Raw genomic sequence first — 21,651 nt, 5'->3', positions numbered from 1 at the left:
GAAAGGAAAAAGAAGTGCAGGAATGTAACTGCTGAAGTGCAAGTTAAGCGCTGTGTACATGGACAGTGTGAGTTAAGTACTACTTAAGAGCAGTGTGTACATGGACAGCGTTAGTTAAGTACTACTTAAGAGCAGTGTGTACATGGACAGTGTTAGTTAAGTACTACTTAAGAGCCGTACACATGCGTTCGAGAAACGTGTGTAAGTTTCAGTAACACATGACCTCCTCAGCACTCCCTGCAGCAGTCTTTCTCTGAGTTGACAGCTGGGACTTGTGCCCGCGTCAGTGAGGCTTCACCTCATGGCCCTCCTCATCAACAGATTTCTGATTTCATTATTTCAGAATTCATTACGCTCCTGATCAACAGATAACTGATTTCATGATTTCAGAATTCATTACGCTCCTCATCAACAGATATCTGATTACATGATTTCAGAATTAATGGCCCTCCTCATAAACAGATTTCTGCATTGCTCACTGCCATTGGCATAATGCAGGTCAATCAAACTGAAATGAATTTAGTGTCAAAATGTCTGCATCTTTCCGCATGTCATGGCATAATCAACTGTTTAATCAATCAGCAGTGTAATAACTGAACTGGCCTTTATTATTGTCTGTGCACTGGTTCCAGGGCTTAATATGGTTATTCTCAACTATTGACACCTGTCAAAGCATCAAGGAAGAGATGTGAATATTTCCTACGAGATTACAGGAAGCCGTACAATACAATACAATGCTTTTTTGTAAACAGGTTTGGAGATTACATACCTGAGCTGTGATGCCCCACCTCCAGCCTGTTTTCGGTACCAAGCCATCTATAAAAAAGACGGGGAGAATCGGACCTCAGAGATCCAGAGGAAACTCAGAGCGCTACAGTCACATTCTGCACAACCTCAGCCTGAATACTGGTAAGGTGTATTTGTGCAAATTCTTTAATTATACATCTGATAACTATAGAGGTGAAATTGTTGGTGACAATAGCTCATAATTTGAATGTGCATTTTGTTAATTCAACGCTAATAATACTATAAATAGATAAGAATGCCTTAGCAAGTCAGCATCGAGTACTTAACAAATGATTCATAAAGAGTTTTTATAGGAGTTGGAGGAGATAAAAGTAGAGATATAGACAAAAAAGAGCAGGAACACAGAGATAATTGATGCTTACAGTTTACAATAAAGTCTTAATACTTACCTGGGTCTGCCAGTACTCTGTCAATGAGTGGAATTATCTCATTATTTTATTTGAGCAAAAGACACTTGTTTACCTGCAGAGCATTTTATATTGGCAACAATAACAACAATAACATAACTATGCCACGCAGATAAGAAAAAGTAAATATAGCCTTTAGTGAGCAAACTGTAGTTCATATGTATTTAACACTTTGATGAATGCTTTGTTTGTTTAGACAATTCCACATGTTAATGTACATGCCTCCAAGCTAAGAGTGGGTCCTTGTTAGCGTTCCTATCCTAAAGTAGTGTATGGCTTCTCTAAGCATGCTTGTGTGGATGTAATGCTGCATGCTGTTTAGAAATCAGCAGCTGAGAGGAGTGGATCCTGTCCTGCTTGTGAGAGAGACCAGGTGCAGCGGTCACCATGGGCTTTGCCATCTGTGTGTGTGCACTATCCGCAGCGATGCTGATGATGGGTAAGACCTCGTAAAGCCGGTTCAGGCAGATTCCTGCACACATACTGGATGTAATATCACTTTCACTGCTTTGTGCCATTCTACTGGAACTAATATTCTATTCTTTTTCTTTGACAGGTGAATTCACAATGGCACAAGGTAGGCAATTAATTCAGAATGATTCAGCAATGAATGGAATGAAGCCACACCTTCAACCTTTTAATGTTTTCTGACTTAGGCCTTAGGCCCCAGCTTTGCGTTTTTTCACAATACAATAAACACAATAGGTGTGTAAAGCTATAAGTCACCTTAAGATCATCTTAAGACATGAACAATGATCCATGCATATTATAACAAATAATAATACAGTAAGTAAATAGACAAGTGAACAGTCTTGTAATCACTCTACACAGATAATGTTATTCTTAAAACAAGAAAGTAATTTATAAGAACAATCTATTAGCGTGCAAACTCTATTGGTATTTCAGGGGTAATTTTCTGGCCTGACAGATTCTCTTACAGACTTCATTTTAATACCAGAGAATAGACAATTAACAACTAACACCCAACATAATTACATCCACTCCTCACAATCGGGAAAGGTAGTTTAAAATGAAGTAATCCTTTCCTTTTTGGTTGGAAATTAACGGAAAAAATTGAACCTTTGGACACTAATTGCATTGCATCGTATGAATATGAATGAATGTTGGTGGTGGTCGGAGGGGCCGTAGGCGCTGATTGGCAGCCACGCTTCTGTCAGTCTGCCCCAGGGCAGCTGTGGCTACTGATGTAGCTTACCACCACCGGTATGACTGTGTATGAATGATTACTGGACTCTGGACTCTGTAAAGCGACTTCGGGGTATTTAGAGAAGCGCTATATAAGATTTAATTGATTGATTGATTGACTAATAGTGTTCTTAAATAGTTACAATAGAATATTAATACTGTCCTTAAATAGTTACAATAGAAGTTGCACCTTTTTACACTAATACTGTCCTTAAATAGTTACAATAGAAGTTTGCACTTTTGGATACTAATACTGTCCTTAAATAGTTCAATAGAAGTTACAAATATTCACACGATACAATTTCAATAGTTTCCTCTTTTAAATTAACTAAACTGTAATATACACAAACACCATCATAAAGTACACAGCTATAGTTTACTTCAAACTACCTGCTGAATTATCTGGGCAGCTAGTCGGCATTACAGGTGTGTTTATCTGTCCTTCAGGTGACCATAACCCAGAGATGGAAATTCGTTTTAAAAAAAAAAATGTATTATAGTAATCGCACTTTTGTGTGTAACTGACTTTTCTAAGTTGGTCTTACTTTAATAAAAAAAATAACAACTAAAAACATTTCCCCATAAAATTAGTAATTTAATATTCATTCACTTAAGGTTACTTTTTATTTTCACTCCATCACACACACACACACAAACACATCAAACAGAAACAGAACTTTACCACTCTTTTAATATTTAAACTTAAGCAAAATCCCTCTTCGTCAGAATCTGAATCAGATTCCATTTTCTCGTGAGGTGACTTTCCTTGTATGATGCAGATCACCTCATTGAGGCATTTGGAGGTTTTGTGGTCCTTGATAGTCTCCAAGTTTAAGTTTAGTGCCCACAATAAAGCTGTTTGTCTTGCTGCTGGCGAAGCCTCCGCTCTACCCCTCTTCTCATTGAAAAATCACCTTTTAACTTTTGGTTCATGAACTTGAGTTGTCAACTCTTGCGTAGGCCTACTGACATCAGCCTTTGTCTTTACACCTACGATAAAGCCACATTGATATTAAAATAGTCTGTCAGATTAGGCTATTAATCTTTGTAAATGAATGAACGATTGACTGACAAGGAAGAGCACTCTGACTTTGAATTTCATACCCAATCAAATAGGCGGATAGTGGCCCGAACCTTACTCTGATTGGTTGAGATGCAGGAGGAGATGTATCTCACTTTTACCTAACAACTAGTAAATGCCAGAACAACACGAAGAGCCATAGTCCTATCTTGAGCCCGTGTTTTGATTTGTCCGTTCTATACTGTAGAAATATGGCAGACTCTGTGGAAGAGGACCCGGTCCCTATGTAGATAAAAAGGGGTCATTCTAAGCTAACAAAAAAAAACCCACAAAGATTCATAGTTACAGGTTATTTATACACTAATGGAAACATAATTATGAACACTATATTTCATTTCCACTAATAGATATGACAAAAAATCTACACACTGTACCTTTAAATGCCCCCTTTGTTTACCTGCCACCGTGGCAGGCAGATTGATCAAATTCACCAGCATTTGCTAAATTCCATCCCTGCCATACGCCATCAAATTGAATTTTACAATCTGAAGATGAAATCATGGTTTCCTATATAAAGATATAGTTTATGTGCCAGAAGGAGTCACCACTACCACCACCAGTAGGGGGTGTAATGCTAACTATATTTTTCTGCTGTTCTTTATCTCTCCTTATGATGGAAACTTGGATCTGATGTATGTAAGATTTTACAGCCTCTTAAGTAGACCTCTTGTTAAGTGGATTTCCTTTTTCTCCTTAAGATGGGGGAATTATTTATGAAGTTTCAGACTCTTTTACAGAGGGGGAGGGGGCCTTTTTCAAGACATGGATCTGGTCAGTTTGGCACATTTCATAGGGATTTCTGTACTCCTCATAGCTGACATTTTCCTGCCTATTGACTTATACTTCTTATTTGTTTAATGCATTCAAACAATAAATTAAATATGAATTGAAATAATTATACATTTGATCAAAGTCATGCAAGATAAAAAGTATACCTGTTAGCTCTATGGCCATAAAATGGTCACACATGCTGAAGTGTAGCTAACTGCACCCAGGCTGTGCACTTTGTAGTTTTTCAGTCCAGGATGGACCACCCTGCAAAAATGTAAGAAAAACTTTTACCGCATGACATGGCCAACAATATGGTAAAAAGACACCAATTAGCGTGCTAGCAAGATCTACTCAGTACCATCAGTGCTGTTGTTTTTGTTTTGCATGGTTTTGCATGCCTTCTAGGTTAGCTTGGTAGTTTACTTGCTATTGCTGCTTTAGCCTAATATTAATATTCTATATTCCCTAATAAACCACAGCTGAGTAAATGAATGTGCCAATCATGTCCTTTTAATAAGTATTGCAATAACTGCTTTTCTTTGACTGCTTATCTGGTCTTATTAAAATATCTAAAATTCTCAATCCACCAAAAAACTGATCAAAGAAAATCACATAGGACCTCTTCACATTAAACAAAGTATACATTCCATTAGAAGATTCTGTTAACAATAAAGATGATAAAGTATTAAAAAACAAACACAAACTGATGAATCAGGCCATACACCAATCACTCAGCTATAGGGACAGGTCTTTTCACCTACTTGTACCTCTACCTTTCCACATACTGTATGCTAAAACAATGAAGGCTCTCTCTGAATAACAAATTCCGAAATAGTCAAATGAAGTTCCTCCAGATGAAGTCAGGGCCGGACCTAGCACATTTGGTGCCCTAGGCAAACTTCGTAAGTGGATTTAAGAAGATATTTCTTCTCAACTTGTTCTTAACTGCTTTCGAGAATGAGGCCCAATGTATTCATCTTTTTAACCAGTAACACTGATGTCAAGTACAACAACTCCACAACCCAATATATTCATCTTTTTAACCAGTAACACTGATGTCAAGTACAACAACTCCACAACCAACTACGGCAACAGCATCTCTAGAGGCAACACCTGACACCCCAACTTCTCCAGGAGCAACAGGAGATCCAGCATTCCCAGATTCAACAACAACAGAAAGCCCAACATCTTCAATTCTTACAACAACTGAAGCAACAACAGCAGCAACATCAGCAACGACTACAGCATCTCCACCGACTACAACACCAACACCAGGTAAATCAACATTTACACCCAATGGCGTACATAGGCAAAATGGTAACTATGATTCCAAAACAGGTCCCTTGGTTGAGAATGAAAATGTATTCACATCTATTTGTATATGATTTACAAGTTATTTTAAGAAGCATTTAATACTGCTAGTTTTACTGCAACTTTGTTATTTATCACAGGCAGCTAACGTGGTATGAAGTACAAACAACTTTTTCTTTACTTATAGAACTAATCTAAATTACAGAATGTAAGTTCCCCATTACTGCAAGAGTAAGTCATCATGCATATCTGTACAAGATGATGTGCTGCAGGACTATGGATATCTAAGTTTCCAACTCCTCCAGGTGTATTTTACCAGAGGGCAAGGGGGAAAGATACACGAAGCTACATAGAAATGTTGTATACCTATCATTTTGCTCAAGGGGACAGATATGTACTTGTTCTACAAGGCTCTGGTCAGTTTGGCACATTTCATAGGGATTTGTGTACTCCAAGGATACATCATGGCTTTCAGAAAAATACTGAGCATCCCCCTCAGTGGTAGTGACAACCCTATTTTGGGGCCCTTGGCCCATACAATTCAATTCAATTTTATTTATATAGCGCCAGAACTTTAAAATTGTATCAAGGCGCTTTACAGAGCCCAGAGCCTGGACCCCCTTAGTGCAAGCACAATGGCAACAGGGGCAAGGAAAAACTCCCAGTCAGGAAGTAACCTTAAGCAGAACCACGGTTTATAAGGGGGGACCCATTTGCTTGAGGTCGGCTGGGTGGAGATAGGAAGGGGGGTGGGGAGAGTGTAGTGTGGCAGAAGGGAAAGGGAAACAACAAGGTGTTGTACACAGCATGCATTTGGTAGATGTACATAATATACAGACGTGGACAAAATTGTTGGTACCCTCCCGTTAAAGAAAGAAAAACCCACAATGGTCAATGAAATAACTTGAAACTGACAAAAGTAATAATAAATAAAGATGTACTGAAAATTAACTAATGAAAATCAGACATTGCTTTTGAATTGTGGTTCAACAGAATAATAAAAAAAAACGAACTAATGAAACTGGCCTTTTTGGACCAACCTGCAAAAATGTAACAAAAGCTTTCACAGCATGACATGTCCAATTATATTGTAAAAAGACACCATTTGGCATGCTAGCAAGAATGTCTCAGTGCCAACAGTGTTGCTGTTGTGCTGTTTGCTGCTGTTTAAAGGGTTTAGCCTTTTAGGTTAGCTTGCTAGTTGACTTCTTACAGCGGCTTTAGCCATATATTACATATTCTATATTCCCGAAAGAACCACAGCTGAATAAATGAATGTGCCAATCATGTCCTTTTAATAATTGTTGCAATAACTGCTTTTCTTTGACTGCTTATCTGGTCTTATTAAAATATCTAAAATGGTCAATCCACCAAAAAACTGATCAAAGAAAATCACATAGGACCTCTTTACATTAAACAAAGTATACATTCCATTGGAAGATTCTGTTAATAATAAAGATGATAAAGTATTAAAAAACAAATACAAACTGATGAATCAGGCCATACACCAATCACTCAGCTACAGGGACAGGTCTTTTCACCTACTTGTACCTCTACCTTTCCACATACTGTATGCTAAAACAATGAAGGCTCTCTCTGAATAACAAATTCCAAAATAGTCAAATGAAGTTTCTCCAGATGAAGTCAGGGCCGGACCTAGCACATTTGGTGCCCTAGGCAAACTTCGTAAGTGGATTTAAGAAGATATTTCTGCTTTCGAGAATGAGGCCCAATGTATTCATCTATTTAACCAGTAACACTGATGTCAAGTACAACAACTCCACAACCAACTACGGCACCAACATCTCCAGAGGCAACACCTGACACCCCACCTTCTCCAGGAGCAACAGGAGTACCAGCATTCCCAGATTCAACAACAACAGAAAGTCCAACATCTTCAATTCTTACAACAACTGAAGCAACGACAACAACTTCAGTATCAACAGCAGCAACATCAGCAACGACTGCAGCATCTCCACCAACCACAACACCATCAACACCAGGTAAAACAACATCTACACCCATTGGTAACTGATTCAAAAACAGGTCTTCCCTTGGTTCAGAATGCCAGTATATTCACTTATATTTACACCTGATTAAAAAGTTATTTTAAGGAGCATTTAATACTGCTAGTTTTACTGGACCATTGTTATCCATCACTGGCAGCTCTAACGGTATAAAGTACAAACAAAGCTTTCTTTTGCTTATACAACTAATCTAAATGACAGAATTAAAGTACCACACTACTGCAAACGTGATGCAAGTCATCATGTATATTTGTACAAGATGATGTTATGTAGGACTATGGATCTCTAACTTTCCATCTCCTCCAGGTGTATTTTACCCCTTCGGACCAGGGGATTCATATTCCAGTCGTTCCGATGATGGCTGGTCATCCACTAACATATCACAACCATTTCGCTATTTCAGGCAGGCATCAACCCAGATATACGTAAGTAAATGTGTTCAGCTCAGATTAGGAGTCCCAGGTAAAAAGGTGTCAATATCTGATGAAAGAATCCAGAAAAGGCTAACAAACATGTATCCTTCACAGGCCATTTACAACTGTTCTATATAGTAGCTTATTAAAGTTTTCCTTCACTGATGAATCAATTGGTGTTGCAGGTTAACCACAACGGATTTCTCACTTTTGACAGTGGATGGTACAGATGGACTCCATACCAATTTCCTGCTCATGCACACCGCAACATGATTGCCCCATTCTGGACAGACATTGACAATCGACGTAGAGGCACCATATCCTACCGCCAGTACACCAGTGGCAGTGTCCTCGAGCAAGCTACAACAGACATCAACCAGTACTTCCCTGAAATAAGCTTATCAGCCTCCTGGGTCTTTGTTGCAACATGGGACAAAGTGGAATATTACTCGCGCTCGGGAACAGTAAATACTTTTTTGCCCATATTATGGTTCTGAAGCTTCATCAGTGTAATCATTTAATGACTGTCTGGGACAAAAGAAGCATTACTTGTAATGGAACTGGCTTTGAAATTATTTTTAAGTAAAACTATTCAATTCTACTCCAATCACTACTTCAACATCCTACTGTTGTCTCATTATCCAAGGAAACATCATTCCAAGTGGTCCTGATCTCAGGGGCTCAAGGCTCATTTGCATTGATGAATTATGGTGCCATTGCTGCGACACACCATCAGGTGCAGGTAAGCAGACCATACAGGCTAAATGTCATGAGGTTCTCACCCCCCCATCAAGAATGCGCCAGACCTATAACATTACAGTATAGAAAGAAATGGATGTACTTTTCGGTTCAACTCTCACTTTCTTGTTTGTTAGGCTGGCTATGACACCATCAACTCAACACATCATTTCTCAATCCCTGGCTCCTTCATGAGCAACATCACCAATTTAAGGCACACTAGCAACGTCAACCGACCAGGTCGCTGGGCCTTCCGGGTTGATGATGGACCACAAGACTGCCAATATAATGGTAATTTAAAAATGGATTATAGCACCCTTACATTCTTTATTCGACCAGTGTGGGAATTAACCCATTCCCTACAGCAACTTACTATATGACAGTCATGCATACATGTGATCAAAGTTGTGGAAGATTAATTTGATCTTGTTTTCTATATGGCCATGAAATGGTCACTCGGTACACAGGCACACCAAGCTCATAAAACACTATAATAGTGAATATGTTTAGACATGCCAAAGAATAATTATTTTGAAGAAACAGTATGCAACATTTTGCCACTTCATGAGGTTTGTTTTTATAGGCAATCAGTTTAGGTATCACCTTTAAGTTCATTGAATTGGTCTTTGATCATGTGAGGTGCAGACACACCTGTCGTTCCCACCAGTCACCCAGGCTGTGCACTTTGTAGTTTTTCGCTCCAGCATGGACCACCCTGCAGAAATGACACCAAAGCAATAACTAAACAAAACTAATGCAGACACCTCGCTTAGGTTTACCTGTGCAGGTTGGAGACTCTTTCTGGACAGATACCACCTGTCAGCAAAGATGCACCTGCGTCAGTGGAGGCCTCCTCCAGTGCCAGCAACAGCCCTGCACCTTTTCCCAGGTGTGTCGTGCAGCAGCCTTCCAGTACTCTTGCCAGAATATTCAGCGACGCACCTGCACCATCTCTGGTGACCCCCACTACTACACCTTTGACGGGAAAGTCTTTCATTTCCAGGGAACCTGCACGTACATACTCTCAGAGGTATGATTCAGTTATTGCCTTTAAAAAGATGGGATAATTGGGTCTTAGTTTGGAAGCTTTAATTATTTTCGCTCAAATGTCTACCAGGCTTGTGGCAATGGACTGCCATACTATCGTATTGAAGGGAAGAATGAGCATCGGGGCAGCACACATGTGTCGTGGACCCGTCTTGTAAGAGTGTGGGTTTACGGTGAGGAAATTGAGCTTGTCAAAGGCCATCATTATCAAGCATTGGTAAGTACAGTATACATACCAGATAACTCTTCTCCATTTAGCCTAGTGTTAACGGTAGCATTCTCCTCCATTTAGCCCAGTGTTAATGGTAGCATTCTCCTTCAGGTGAACGGTAGCTTTGTGACGACCCCATTTACCCTACGGAATGGGGCCATCCAGGTCTACCAATCAGGTTTCTCTGTGGCTGTCAGTACAGACTTTGGCCTGCTGGTCACCTACGATGCCAATCACTATGTCAGAATCTCAGTACCCTACGAGTACCAGAACGCTACCTGTGGCCTGTGTGGCAACTTCAACTACCACCCTCATGATGACTTCCGAACCCGTGGTGGGCAGCTTGTGAGCTCAGACGTGGAGTTTGCCAACAGCTGGAAGGCCCCAGGGGACACTGACCCAGGCTGCCAGGATGTGCAATGTGCAGGGCTGGCTTGTGCTGCCTGCACCGATGATCAAAAGACTCTTTACGGAAACACTGCCCACTGTGGAATCCTCAGCAATAATGTCGGCCCGTTTGTTTCCTGTCACTCAATGCTGTCTCCACAGAGCTTTGTAGAAAACTGTGTGTATGATCTGTGTGTGGGTGACGGCTACCAGCCCATCCTCTGCCAAGCACTCAACGTGTATGCTGCCCAGTGTCAACAAGAGGGCATTCAGTTGGGCCAGTGGAGGACAGAGGGATTCTGTGGTGAGTGCTGCTTCCCTCATGTACAATATGGTGTATCTGGTAACCAAAACATGTTGGAAAAGTTGCCCGAAACAGGCATTGAAAACATAAATGTTTTCCTTCCGTAGAAATCCCCTGTCAAGCCAACAGCCACTTTGAGTCTCAAGGAACTGGATGCCCTGCAACCTGCAGCAACCCCAATGCTACCCAGAATTGCCCACTGCCCAACCTGGAGAGCTGCATCTGTAATGCTGGCTATGTCCTAAGCGGTGGGGAGTGTGTTCTGCAGAGTGACTGTGGCTGCACCTTCGAGGGGCGGTACTATACAGCTGGGGAGACAGTAGTGCTAGACCAGGACTGTGGGAGGCGCTGCCACTGTACTCATGGGACAATGAGCTGCCAGACACACAGCTGCAGTGAGCTGGAGGTGTGTGGGGCCCACGGTGGTGTGCGGAGCTGCAGACCTCTCAGCTACGCCACCTGCTGGGTGGAGGGTTACGGGTCGTATCGCACCTTTGATGGAAAGACCTTTCATTACCCAGGTGCCTGTAGTCTGACATTGGCAAGGGTCAGGGGACAATCACAATTACCTCATTTTCAAGTAAGTGTCGAGAAAGTTCCCACAGGCCTTAGAGATTTTGCCAGACACCTGAAGTTTGAAACAGAAGGAACACAAGTTTCTGTGGAGATGGGGGAGGGAGCCACAACAAAGGTAAGTTGTTTACATACTTAGACACAGAGATGTCTAACTAGCGAGCCTAACACATGAGACAGTTCTCAATTTTAATACCGTGATACACATCTCTAAGCATAAACCTAATGTTCTCTCATTAGGTGGATGGGCAAACAGTGGGCATTCCTTTCAGTGTCAGCTCAGGTCATATTCACATCTACCACAGCAGTGTAAAAGGTGTTGTCATCGAGACCAACTTCGGAGTGATGGTGAGAGCTGACTGGCCACATGTCATCCGCATTACCGCTCCTGGCAACTACAACGGCACTCTAGGAGGCCTGTGTGGAGATCTGAATGGAGACCTTCGCGACGACTTCCTCTCCCCCACTGGAGTTCCCCTCTACGACTCACAGCAGTTTGGGGACAGCTGGAGAGATGGCTCCCTGTCAGCATTCTGTGTGGAACCTCCGGTCTTGGAACCCGGACACTACCAGAACACAAGTCAGTTCAGGGAGCTCTGTGGCATCATGGGATGGGCACACGGGCCTTTTAGCCAGTGCCAAGCAAGGCTGGACCCCTGGGGACGGATTGAAGACTGTGTCCAGGCTCTAGCGAGGACACGTGGTACTCGAGAGGCACTGTGCGAGGCACTGCGTGGCTACACCCTGCTTTGCCAACAGAGTGGCATCACAGTAGGGGAATGGAGGAACATCACTAACTGTGGTAAGAGAACGACAGTTCTTTTCAATCACCTCTGTTAATCCTGACTTTGTAAAATATGTAAATAGCAAAAGGAATCTTTTGAAATTGAACTGACCTTTGATTCCTTTTTATAGAGGTAATCTGCCCACTCAACAGCCATTATGAGCCATGTGGAACATCCTGCCCAGCCTCCTGCCCAAGCCTGTCTTTCCCCTTCCTGTGTACTCAGCAGTGTCAGGAGGGGTGCCAGTGTAATGACGGGCTCCTCCTGAGTGGGGATCGTTGTGTGCCACCAACGGGTTGTGGCTGCCACCATGGTGGGCGCTATAGACAGAGTGGAGAGCGTTACTGGTATGGTGAGGAGTGCCAGTTCCTGTGCCAGTGTAATGGCATCACCGGACAGTCACATTGCATGGCCTCTTCTTGTGGTGCTCAGGACTCTTGTCGAGTCGTGGATGGACAGTACGGTTGCCATCCTAAACCTGAAGCCACCTGCTCGGCCTCTGGAGACCCACACTACACCTCCTTTGACAGACGCACCTTTGACTTCCAGGGTACATGTCGTTATGTCCTGGCATCAGTTTGCAATGGAACACAAGGCCTACCTCACTTTCAGGTGGAGGCCAGGAATGAGGCATGGAATGGTCTGCAGGTCTCCATCACTGCGGCAGTTTACGTCAATGTGTCTGGACATCTGGTCTACATCTCAAAAGACAATCGGGGGACTGTGCAGGTAAGGGTTAAGTTCAAATTATTGTTTAGATCATCTTCATTTTCATTCCATCATGGTGGAACCAGTTTCTCAACCTGTCATATTTTCTCGAGTGACTGCTTATCATGCTTGAAGTCATTTTTAAAAGATCTGTCAAGAACTAGTTTGTTAAGCAATCAATATAAAAATGATAAGTAATTATATTTTCTCATGCTTTCTTATTTGTTGTGATAACATTAGTTATTAATGCTGAAGTAACATTAGTTAGTTATTAGATGATTATTATAGACTTATTAAGTCTCTGCTTGTCATAAAATCCTATTCAAATGCAATTATACACAAACACATAAAATCCTCTCACAAAAAAAGTAACTCTGACTTCAGGTGAATGGGGAGACAAGAAACCTGCCAGTCCTTCTTGATGGGGGCAGAGTGTCTGTCTATGCCAACGGACTGCACACGTTTGTGAAAACAGACTTTGGTCTGACTGTCAGTTATGATGGCCGGTGGGTGTTGGACATCACAGTGCCATCCAACTACAGTGGTGCCACATGTGGCCTGTGTGGAAACTTCAACGGCCTCCAGGGTGACGACTTTACTGTCCAGGAAGGGAGTTCTGGCTCTGTGGCCCTCTCTGCTTCTGATTTTGGAGACTACTGGAAAGTTGATGACGGCATGCCCTGTACTGGAGGATGTGGAAACTCCTGCCCAGTGTGCCACGATGACTGGAGAGCCCGTGCCCAGTGTGAGCTACTCAGAGCTAGCAATGGACCACTGAGCTTCTGCCATGCCCACGTGAACCCCCAGCCATTCTTTAACGACTGTGTCTTTGACGTGTGCCTGTCTGGGGGCAGAAACGATGTCCTCTGCCGTGAGATGGAAGCATATGTCAGCGCATGCCAAACTGCAAATGTCATCATTTACCCCTGGCGGCAAAATAGCACCTGCCGTAAGTTTCCAGGACCTCTCTCAAACAACGCATTTTTTGCTGTTTAAATCTTTTGCATCTCACCAGAAGCAATCAAAACAATGTATTTCAAATATCTATTCAAGCTACAATCGGTGATTCTGGCCAAATTGGTTGTTGATATTTGAGTTCATCATATTACACCCAGTGGCGGCTCCTGAAAAAATTCTCAGGGGGGGCAATTTTTTTGATAATGATTAAGGCGACCCATTCAGTACATTAAGTTAGCTGATTAACTCATACAGCAATAGCTTTTTGTCCACTATTGGCAGCACACAACAGTAATATGTCCCCTCTTGCTACATAGCTAGAGTAGCAAGTTACAGGTGGAAAGCTATGGAAGAAAGTTGCATCCAGGAGCCTTCATAAGCAAACAAAATGTGGCTCCACATTAAATTATCCCACTTTTTCATTATCCACGTGTGTCAAATGTTGTATGATGCAACATAGCTTAACAGGACACATGATATGTCCAGTAACATCATAAAGAAGGGGTAACATAAGTCAAAACCAACAATATTTATTGACTGATCTTGAAAGTATTGGCTTACAAAAGCAAAATAAGTCATCACATAAAAAATTATTCAGTGTTAGTGCAAGAAGCGAACTGTGAAACACACTGTGAAACCTATGAAAAGTGGTATATGAAATACAGACCGCGTTAGCCACGACCGGGATTTTCTTTCGTTCCAATTCTTGGATGTAGGATTTCCCTCCCTTTGTAGAAACCTGTTGAATGGATACATTTGGTCTAGGAAGTCCTAATTGTTTTGTTGTCAATTTATCTTCATTAGTACGCCGACTAAAAAGGAGTTTCTGTCAAAGAGCGAATCGAGTTATTGCAATGAACAGGGCAGCCATCTTGACAGAATATGCCTCCGTCGAAGCTGTATGACGTTCGTATGGGCTTTTACGTCCACTACTTATGACACGACATGGAGGGGCGAGCCCTCCCGGAAGACATAGAGAATGCATTGAGAGCTCCGTTTTGTGAAAAAAAATGGATTTAACATGGGAGTCAATGGGAGAGGTCTGGGGCGATTTTCATTTCGCCCCAAATCGCCCCAGAAGGGGCGGGGCCATTTGAAGCACGACTTTAGGCTGACTGAACGACTGTTACCTGATTCGACAATGACACAGAGGCAGATCAGACGGTCTAGTGGTAGAATCCGACAGAGAAAAAATTATTACATTTAAATTTACATGTCATTTACGCGACTTACAAGGATATTGCGTTAATACATCAGGAGTTATTTTTATTTTTTTTATTTTTTATTTTTTTTCCTTTTCCCCTAGGCAGTGCGTCGCCCCAATCGCCCTTATGGACAAGCCGCCCCTGATTACACCCCTCCCTTCCATGTACCTGAAGGCACTTGTTGATTGGTTGAAATGGTTTATTGCTTGGTCTGAGCCACTAGCTTTGTTCCCAGTTTACAGAGCCAGGACTGTGTGTTAACTCCAGAGTTGTTTTGAGTGACACACAGAACAGGTAGGAGGGCCGTGAGGAACAATATGTGGAATTTGACTAAATGTGAATTGGATATGAATCACGTCCTCCACCTTTCAGCTTTACAGCTGCAATGTTGGTTAAAATTAAAAAAGTAACAAAGCCATTACCCACGTCAACAGAAATGGAGTGTCCAGAAAATAGCCACTACGACCTGTGTGGCACAGAGTGTGGGCACACCTGTGCCAGCAGCATTGATGCCAGCTGTGACAGGACCTGTGCTGAGGGCTGTTTCTGTGATGATGGATTTGTTAGGAGCGGGGGGCGCTGTGTCCCTGTGGAACAGTGTGGCTGTCTTTATGACGGCTTCTACTTTGAGGTAATTAAATTACAAAATGACCAAGGGTCAAGGTCAAATTGTACATATGCAGTAATTTTAAGGAGCCCATAACAATATCACATTGTCTTCTAGCAAGTATTTTTCATGTCAGTATTGCTCTCTTGTGTTGTCAGATCGGGGAACAGTTCTGGACACAAGCCTGCTCTCAGCGATGTGAGTGTTTTGCCCAAAATGACCTCCGCTGCACCCAGTCCTTTTGCCCCCCAACTCAGGAGTGCTCTGTCAGAGATGGCCGCCGGGGTTGCTATGGTCACCTGTCAACCTGCACAGTCTGGGGAGACCCTCACTACATCACCTTCGATGGAGCTGTGACTCACTTTCAGGTAGGATAGAGAGTAAAGAAATCTAACAATCAAACCGAAAGAGAGGTCCTAATTCGTGTGTTTGAACTTCGCACATAATCATGTGTTTCCATTCCCATCTCCAGGGCACCTGTGCTTATGAGATGACCCACACCTGTGGCAACATGAGTGATGACGCCTTGACCTTCCGTGTAGTAGCCGCTAATAGTCACCGTGGCAACTTAATTGTGTCTTTTGTGTCCACTGTGGATGTGTGGCTCTCTCGTGGAGGAGTACAAAGCCACATCACTATTGGGCAGAACAGGAGAGTCAAGGTACCTCTCACAGAAGTGCACATGAAGGGTCTCCTCAGTGAAGATGTTCTTATAGTTCAGTACATAATGCAAACACTTCTGTCCCACCTCATTGTAGCTCTCTCATGTTTTGTTTTCAGGTTGATGGTCAAGACAACAATGCAAACACCATTCAGGTTGGCTCCCTGGCGCAGTTGACTCGGGAGTCAGGATTTGTGGTTGTGAATGCCTCAGGGGAGCTGGTGGTCCAGTTTGATGGTCGTAGTAGACTTCTAGTCAGACTGAGTCCAAATTATCATCAATCTGTGTGTGGGATGTGTGGTAATCACAATAACAACCCAGCAGACGACAAGGTTCTGCCCAATGGCACTCTGGCCCAGACTGACAGGCAATTTGGTCAAAGTTGGAAATCAGATGCAAGCAGTCCTGGGTGAGTATGATTTGTGTGAGAAGTACAAAAAAATGTATTGGGTAAGACTTTCAAACTGGAGGATTAAATGGCAGACAATATGTAAACTGCATGCTCAAAATTATCCAGACTATATCAAAGACCATTATCTTTAGGCACACAGGCCTATTAATCAGTTTTCCAGTTTACTATTAATTAAAAAGTAAAAAATCCTAGTTATGAAATGTAAGTTATTTTGTCTTGACAAAGCTGCCATTTGCACATTTAACATTTAAACTGGCAACATGTCTGATACTGATTTCTTTCATTATCTCCCGAACTGCATTGTGGATCATGTTCTTCTCCTGATCTTCCCTAGATGTGGAGCCAGTGACCGGATTGGAGACGGGATGTGTCTCTTCAGAGCAGAATACACAGATCTGTGCAGCATCATCACCAACAGCAGCGGCCCGTTCCAGCAGTGCCACTTGCATGTTGACCCACAGGCGTACTTCACTTCCTGCGTGTATGATCTCTGTGCCTACACACCAGCCAATGGCATGCTGTGCTCAGCGGTGGAGGCCTATGAGACAGCTTGCACTGTGCTGGGGCTCCAAACAACAGAATGGCGTTCTGCACTGCATTGCTGTGAGTACATCTAGTGGACATTATTTGCATTGCCTGCCTTGCCTACCTCATTGATATTTTAATTGCCTACATTTTTGTTGGAACTTTAAAAGCAATAGATGTATTAAGTCAATTAAATTATGGTCAGCCCCAGGAGGTCTAACAGCATGATAAAGCTGTGGAGGTACTATAGACACCTGCAGAGAGTGATGAAATACTAATGCCATTAATGTAAGCATTCATTAAGGCAGCATAAGTTATTTCCTCTTCTGGGGCACTGAAAGTGGTAGCTACTTGACTTACATAAACACCATGACTGCTGTGATCTACATAATAGAATATAGATAGAATACCTGCAATGAACCAATAAATAGATTGCTGATAAGAACTGTCATAATGCAAAGAAATAGTACAAATAGGTTTGTTATTATTCTGCAAATTTCAGAAGAACTACGTATCGTTTCCGGTAGAAACAGTGGTGGTCTATCTGCCTGGCGCTAACTGGTAGAGCTTGCCTTTATGGATGCATTAGCACAAGCTTTCACTTCCATTAAGTGTTTCATCATTCCCCACGCGGGAGACAGACACTGATTTTACCGTTACAAACTACAGATCAGACGAAAGTGGAAAAGATCTTCCTGATAAGCCTCGCTCAGTGAACAACTATGGTCCAAGAAACGGTAGACAATAAAACCAAACGACAAAGCCCGAGCATCCAGTATTTTGGAGGGGAGGATTAAGGACATTTTCCCAAAAATATGCAGCGAACTATTCAAGCCCAACAGGAAAGTACAAACTTCCATATGGTACAAACCTAACTTTAGCGTACTCGCCACAACCAAAACACCAGACATTTACCAAACCTATGACCAAGACCACTCCAGCAGTTAGCATATAGGCTAGCTACATCGAAACATATCGAAATAATCACGGGTAAGGATAGCTACCTATCCAAGATTTTTTTTTTTTTAAGTGTATATTTTTCAGGCTACCTACCCATGTTAGCAAGTCAAAGTTTGTCATATTCAGCTATTTATAATTTGACTGTTGTGCTTAAAAATAAAAATACAATATATCTTACCTTGGTAGAGAAATGATACCGTTAGATTTTGAATCAATGGTTAAACCTACCAAACCCTGCACGCGCAACAGCCTCGAGGTCTGTGAAATGTCCAGTCGTCTTTGGAATCCTCTTTGATTCGTGATGAACAGACTTCTATACAGAAAAACTTCCATGGCATCAGATGTCTGCAGTAGTTCAGCCAGCAAATAACGATGCAAATGTTGCTAATGGCTAATTTCATGGATAGTCTTCGCAGGTAAACCACGTAGCAGGTAGGAATATATATATATATATGTATATATATATGTATATATATATATATATATATATATATATATATATATATATATATATATATATTCTTTTGTAATAAAGCAAGTGAAGGGAGTGCTTTGTATTGTGATGAAAACCAGTCATGAATCAAAATCTACCACAGAAAGTTACTTAGTGCACCTAAAGTACTTACTGCACATTAGGTTTATTCTGCCTATTAGATTGACTTTCCTACTTTAGTGTTACAATTAGTGGTTTACTGATACATCCAGGTTTGTTCACCGATCATATTTTACCCTGCTTGTTTCGGCCTATGCCTATTTGAATAATTCTACTAATACATCTGGATTTGCCATGTTTTTGAGCAGCTCTTGATGACCCCTGTGAAGAACTGGACTGCGCTGAGGACGAGTGGTGTGGCCAGAAAGATGGAGTCTACGGCTGCTTCTGCAATGAGGATCACCCGAAGCCTCATGCTGAGTCCTTTGGTAAGGTGTAATATGACTACCGACATTGTTACTACTAATGGTACTACTGCTATTAATATTGCTAGATGTTGGATAGAAGTGTATTATATTCCTCCTTTATTTTCCCATTCCACTCTTCCCCTCACCTTATTCAACTCTTTCCACCTTTCTCTTTCCTTCCCTGTTTCTCAGACTCTGTGGAGTACTGTTCCAGCAGCACAGGCACCATGTCTCTGTCTCGCTGCCAGCTGTTTGAAGCAGGCTTCTCGGCTGACACTCTCCACCTCAACGACCCCAGCTGCAACGGCACACTCCAAGATGGCAGAGTGGAGTTCCTCTTCGACAATGAGAATCACACTTGTGGAACCACTCTAAGGGTACAACAGCTTCTACACCAAAGATTTACAAAATAAGCTATTTAGAGGAATATTGTCTAATCTTTGAGAAAAGCCAAAATACCTGGCAAAAAATGGCAAAGCCCCCAACAGTTTAAATATGTTTACTCAGAATTCACAGCAGAATATGGATGAAACCATTGTTGGTTTCTACCAGGCATTGACCCCTGTATGTGCTGTCTGTTGTCCAACAGAGCAACAGCACCCACTTCATCTATGAGAACTTAATCCAGGGGGAGGCCAACTCAGCCGGTGGCCCCATCAGCAGAGAGAGACGGATACAACTGCTCTTCTGCTGTGTCTACCCCCTTACCCAGGCACTCTCCATGGACATGGACATCAACCCACTGGAGAGGTTGGTTTTGCCATTATGTCGGCACTTTTGTCTAAATTTTTCTTCGTTAGTTTGCAGTGCCTTTCTCCAGTGACCAAACACAATGAAATATGTATAAACCAGTGATTAGTTCATGGAGACTGAATTCTCCTATTCCTCACTCATAAAACACAGTGCCCCCATCCAGATTGTAGTCTACTATTCCTCACTCATAAAACATAGTTCCCCCATCCAGATAGTCTTTCACAATATTTAAAACAAAACACAAACACAGTTCATCAACTACTCCCCCCGAATGAATGCCCCTCACAGAGGAACTATCACTATCATCAAAGCTTAAGCTTTCTGCCTGTGTGAAAATGAACTGGAAAAAACATTTTGTGTTTATTTCTACAGCGTTGTGTCTAAGAAGTTACCAGGAGGTCAAGGAACCTACCGTGTCCGCATGATTCCCTATGAAGATGCAGGATTCTCCCATGCGTTCTCTGGGAGGGTGACTGTGGCGGTGAACCAGCGAATGTACGTGGCTGTCCGCCTGGAGGGAGTGGACAGCCGCCAGATCGCCATGGTGATGGACTCCTGCTGGGCCACTCCTGTCAATCAAGCAGACTACCACATCCGTTGGGACCTCATCAGAAATGAGTAATTTGTACCAATGCACCAATACACCAACTCTTCCATATGACATACCTTACTACCAGACTATCACACGTGCCTAAATGAATAAGAGTTCCTACATATAAAACACATGCTATTTATCCTACCACACTATAACACGTTTATCATCATCATAATTTGAGTCCTTATTTGTCCAACCTTTTTTCTGTTGCTCATCATGTGGGTTTATACCCTTCTTCATAAGTCCCTATTGTCCTCACTGTCTCTTTTGCCATATGTTATTCCCCCTCTAGGTGCCCCAACCCCAATGACAACACAGTGGAGATGCTTCAGAATGGCGTCAGCACATCAGGTCGTTTCTCCTTCAGGATGTTCACCTTCACTGCAAACACCTCCAAGGTTTACCTGCACTGCAGCATCCACCTGTGCTTGGTGGCGAGCAACGACTGCACAGCCGTAAGTTCACCACATCTAGAGCACACCTGGCTAGCAGAGTAACGACAAGGTTTGGCTATAGTAGTAGCCTATTATGTTCGTCACAGATGTTTTAATAAAAAACAACTTTGCTGAATTTAGGAGCAAATGTTAAAAAGAAAACTATCTTGTTCCTTTTCTCTTCCTGTTTACAGCACTGTTACCCAGGTAACCACCATAGGCAGCGCCGCTCTGTTGATTTCCATGACAGCGCCTCCATCTCACTGGGGCCTCTGGTTTGGGCCAGTGGCAGAGCAGGTAAACATGGATAATTCAACACTGACTACACCCAGCTAGTTGCCAAATGTCTGTGCATGTGTATGTGTGTGTGCAGGCTTTTTGATCCTTTGTATATATTAAGTGCTGTTAGGGGTTGTAACCTACCCAACCCTAGATTAGAAATCTGCCCATCCCACATTCACTTATTGTGGTCTGAAATGTTTCCCTTGAATCCAAATTAATTCTGTCATCTCATTTGTGTTTTTTTCCAGATGAGAGAGACATGATTGTCCCGAACCCTGTGAAGCCTCGGGTCTGACTGCATCTCTGATAGTCATCCTCTCTGCTCTCACTCTCACGCCTCTCATCCAGAACAGAACACAGCTACACAATCACCTGGCTTTGACAAACCAACATTCACAGCATTCATAGAACACAGATACACAATCAACTGGCCTATTTCTTTAAATATTAACCATTTGCCTCAATGACGGTCATCTCTGAGATGATCTGACAGTGCTGCACCATTTCCCTTCTGTGGTAACATACAGGAGAGCCGGGTGTCCTGCTGATTGATATTCATTACTGTGAGAACATACCTAGACAAT

At 42.3% G+C, this 21,651-nt stretch overlaps 1 protein-coding gene across 1 annotated transcript; it reads left to right on the top strand.

The window, feature by feature from the left end:
- The first annotated feature begins 7,852 nt into the window (after positions 1-7,852).
- LOC116219967 (alpha-tectorin-like) lies at positions 7,853-21,362 on the top strand. The gene is made up of 24 exons (XM_031564338.1): positions 7,853-7,862; positions 7,917-8,035; positions 8,209-8,487; positions 8,670-8,765; positions 8,899-9,052; positions 9,535-9,791; positions 9,879-10,025; positions 10,131-10,710; positions 10,818-11,401; positions 11,524-12,085; positions 12,199-12,797; positions 13,161-13,725; positions 15,373-15,569; positions 15,704-15,913; positions 16,018-16,206; positions 16,326-16,615; positions 16,953-17,221; positions 18,905-19,024; positions 19,196-19,380; positions 19,593-19,753; positions 20,129-20,374; positions 20,644-20,806; positions 20,980-21,082; positions 21,316-21,362. The coding sequence occupies exons 1-24, from the start codon at positions 7,853-7,855 to the stop codon at positions 21,360-21,362; spliced, it is 6,132 nt and encodes a 2,043-aa protein (XP_031420198.1).
- The last annotated feature ends 289 nt before the right edge of the window (positions 21,363-21,651 follow it).

Source organism: Clupea harengus, chromosome 1, assembly GCF_900700415.2.
Source record: "Clupea harengus chromosome 1, Ch_v2.0.2, whole genome shotgun sequence".
Classification (NCBI taxonomy): Eukaryota; Metazoa; Chordata; class Actinopteri; order Clupeiformes; family Clupeidae; genus Clupea; species Clupea harengus.
This window is presented reverse-complemented; position numbering and strand designations above follow the sequence as displayed.

Coding starts and splice junctions, on each gene's coding strand:
- LOC116219967 (XM_031564338.1), top strand. Junction 9,792..9,878: donor GCACGTACATACTCTCAGAG/GTATGATTCAGT, acceptor AATGTCTACCAG/GCTTGTGGCAATGGACTGCC. Junction 16,207..16,325: donor GGCAGAACAGGAGAGTCAAG/GTACCTCTCACA, acceptor TTTTGTTTTCAG/GTTGATGGTCAAGACAACAA.